Genomic DNA, 3,584 nt, shown 5'->3' with positions numbered 1-3,584 from the left:
TCAAAGCCAGCCCGGGCAGGAGGGACCGTGAGACTCCTATCTCCAATAAACCACTAGAAAACTGGAAGTGGCGCTGTGGCTCAAGTGGTAGAGCGCTCGCCTTGAGCTGAAGAGCTGAAGGACAAGCGCCCAGGCCCAGAGTTCAAGCCCCACAACCGCCAAAAAAAAAAAAAAAACTGGCTTATATCACGGTCCTAATTTTGAAAAGGCAACGCTAACTTTGTATGGATGATGTGAGAAGTGTATTAAAAGAGATTCTTCACGGAAATCCTTAGTCTGAGACCTGGAGCTTTGGGCACGAGGGCCATGGTAAGGAGCTCAATGATGGTGGAAAGCTTTTTGGGATGAGCTGGAGAAACCTTGAGGACCTCCGTGGGGGTCTCTGAGAGGGCTAGGTGGCATCTTTTTTTTCTTTTTCTTTTTTTTGTTGATCATGGGGCTTGAACTCTGCATCTTGGGTGCTGTCCCTGAGCTCTTTAGCTCAAGGTGAGCGCTTTACCACTTGAGCCACAGCGCCACTTCGATTTTTCTGGTGGTTCATTGGAGATAAGAGTCTCCTGGGCTGGGAGGGTGGCTCAGTGGTAGAGCGCTTGCTTTGCATTCATGAGGCCCTGGGTTTGATTCCTCAGCACCATATAAGAAAAAAGAAAAAAGCCGGAAGTGGTGCTGTGGCTCAAGTGGTAGAGCGCTAGCCTTGAGCTGAAGAGCTGAGGGACAGCGCCCAGGCCCAGAGTTCAGGCCCCACGACTGGACCCCAAAAAAAAAAGTCTCCTGGACTTTCCTGCCTGGCTGGCTTTGAACTGCAATCCTCAGATCTCAGCCTCCTGAGTAGCTAGGATGACAGGCATGAGCCACTGGCGCCCAACTTAGGTTGCATCTTTAGGCCCATGGGGTCTTCCACCCCAAGTGCTCTGCCAGTGCTCCAGGGAGGTGAGGGATGGCCTCTCCCAGGGGGTCTACCCCAGCATGTCCATTCCTGTGTCTGTGTCTTCACAAGCTACAACATGCTAGCAAGCCACCACAGAGGGACTGAGGATATAATTGCTGTATTGCTGTGGGCAGAAGAGCCAGGGTGGGGGCTGCTGGGGTGGCCAGGAGGGAAGGGAGGCCGGGGAGCCCGCGTGGGAGGGGAAGTCACCCTTCTGCCCTGGGGTTGCCACCATGGCACAACCCCTGGACTGTCCCCCATCCTGTTCCTGCTTGTCCCTGATGTCAGGGCCCAAGGGTGGGGAGGGGAGGGGAGGGGTGGGGGAAACTCATCAGGAGGAGGGGGATGGGTTTCCGCAGCCAGGCACGCAGCCCGGTCAGCAGCCGCTGTTCCTGCGCTTGGAAGCGTGGCCCCGCAGCGAGCACTGGAGCTCCGTGAAGGTGAGGGGGCCCACGGCCACGGCGCACCGGCCCACGCGCTCAAAGCCGAACTTCTCGTAGAAGGGTACCAGCTCATCCTCGCACATGAGCACTGCCCGGCGCACGGCCGGCTGGCTGCCCAGGTGCTGCAGGTACCGCCACAGCAGGACGGAGCCCTTGCCCTGCTGCCGGCAGGCGCGGTGCACCGCCAGCACGTGCAGGTGGGCGGTGCGGCCTCCGGGGCGGTGCAGCGTCAGGGACTCCTGCGGGCCACAGAGGAGAGGTGTCCCGATCACCTGCTCTGACACCTGCCTCTCCCCAGCACACCGCCCTGCCCAGGCTGGACGTGCAGGCCCTGAGTGCCAGCAGTCAGGCCTCTCTTCCCACCCAAGGAAGGCCATAAGCTGGGAGCTATACCCCCAGCTTGTTTTGGGGGGGGGGGATTGTTTGTTTTTGGTTGTGGGGCTTGAACTCTGGGCCTGGGCGCTGTCCCTCAGCTCATCAGCTCAAGGTGAGCGCTCTACTTCTGATAGTTAATTGGAGATACAAGTCTTATGGAGGGCTGGGAAGGTGGCTCAGTGGTAGAGCGCTTGCCTTGCATGCTTGATGCCCTGGGTTCGATTCCTCAGCACCACATAAGCAAAAAGAAAAAAGCCAGAAGTGGCGCTGTGGCTCAAGTGGTAGAGCGCTAGCCTTAAGCTGAAGAGCTGAGGGACAGCGTCCAGGCCCAGAGTTCAGGCCCCACGACCAGACCCAAAAAAAAAAAAAAAGTTGTGGACCTTCCTGCCGGGGCTGGCTTTAAGCCAGGATCCTCAGATCTCAGCCTCCTGAGTAGCTAGGAGGACGGGCGTGAACCACCGGCGCCCAGCACCCCCAGCTTTTTGGAGAAAGCCTCAGAAGGCTTTCCAGACCGCAAGGGGCTGGGCTAAGCTCTCTTGCTCTGGGAGGGACCCGTGGCCTAGGTTTTATCTCCGGTTTGGAGGAATAGTGGCGCAGCCTCTGCCTGGCCAGTCTCTATTCCCGGCGCTGGGTGCCACAGCCCCGCCCCGCCCTCACCTGTGTGAGTCTCTCCTGGTCCCAAAGGGAGCCAATGATGAAGGCTACAAGGCGGCCCTCCTGGAACCATCCAAGGGACAGGTCTGGACACAGGGTGAGGAAGCGCCGGATCTCACCCAGGTGCAGGGGACAGGCGCCCGAGACAGAGGCGAAGGCTGTGAAGGGGTGAGCGCAGGGGGCGGGGTGACTGTCACTGGCCATGGGCTGGACGCTGTCCCTGAGCTGCTTTTGCTCAAGGCTGGCACTCTACCATCTGAGCCACAGTACACTTCCAGCTTTTTTCTGTGATTAATTTCAGATAAGAGTCTCACAGACTTTCCTGCCCAGGCTGCCCTTGAACTGGGATCCCCAGATCCCAGCCTCCCGAGTAGCTAGGATGACAGGCATGAGCCACCAGCACCCAGCTATCCCACCTCTTGGAACACATACATGGTCTGATCTGGGACCAAGCCCTCAAGGATAAAAGACCTGGGAAGACAGGACAGCTTGGGACACCCTTCCCTACCCCATCCCACAGGGCTGCTCACCTTCCCGCTCGATCTCAAACACGCTGACGGCATCATCGGGGGTCAGGCAGCGAAACTCGCTGGCAGGGAGTGTGTGGCGCCGCTGGCAGCCAGGGGACTCTGAGACCCCAGGTGGTAGGCACAAGGCCTCGGGTTTCAAGGGGCAGATGCTCAACGTGTTCATTCCGGTTGTTGGTACTTCCCTGGGCACCCCAGCTTCGGAAGGACCTCAGTACCGATCTGTCAGGAGAGTGAGAGCAGGGGCCTGGCCTCATCTCCAAGGAGACAGCACATCTAGTCTCTTCTGGGCTGATCCCCTGCCCGCCAAAGTAATGGGCCCCTTGTCTAAGACCTGGTCTCCAGAGCAGCGTCCAGGAACCACGGACGTGGATGCCGTCTCCCCAAGAGACAACAGCCAGAGAACAGATTCTAGGTCCATTGCTGTCTGGGGGCATCTGAGCCTCAGGAGACAGCAGGGTGGGGTGAGCAAGGCTGGAGATCCCCAATACCACTGCCCGAGGGGAACAAGGCGTGGGAAGCACCTAAGCCTCCACGCATCCAGGGGTGCCCAGGCCCTCGCTCCCCGCATCACAGTTCACGCCCCTTGGCTGACCTGCCCACAGGGATCTTCCACCTCTGTGTTGCGTCAGACCGTGGGGCTGGCAGCGGCTTCCG

At 59.0% G+C, this 3,584-nt stretch overlaps 1 protein-coding gene across 1 annotated transcript; it reads right to left on the bottom strand.

Annotated features, from left to right (window-relative positions):
- Positions 1 to 1,304: 1,304 nt before the first annotated feature.
- Positions 1,305 to 3,093, bottom strand: Aanat (aralkylamine N-acetyltransferase). Its single transcript, XM_042665491.1, has 3 exons — positions 2,931 to 3,093; positions 2,404 to 2,558; positions 1,305 to 1,610 (listed from the first exon to the last, which is right to left on the bottom strand). Exons 1-3 carry the CDS (start codon positions 3,091 to 3,093, stop codon positions 1,305 to 1,307), a joined length of 624 nt encoding a protein of 207 aa, XP_042521425.1.
- Positions 3,094 to 3,584: the final 491 nt, after the last annotated feature.

This window comes from Dipodomys spectabilis, unplaced genomic scaffold (genome assembly GCF_019054845.1).
Source record: "Dipodomys spectabilis isolate Male_0828 unplaced genomic scaffold, ASM1905484v1 ptg000329l, whole genome shotgun sequence".
NCBI lineage: Eukaryota > Metazoa > Chordata > Mammalia > Rodentia > Heteromyidae > Dipodomys > Dipodomys spectabilis.
The sequence above is the reverse complement of the archived record's forward strand: the minus strand, read 5'-3'. Positions and strand labels throughout refer to the sequence as shown.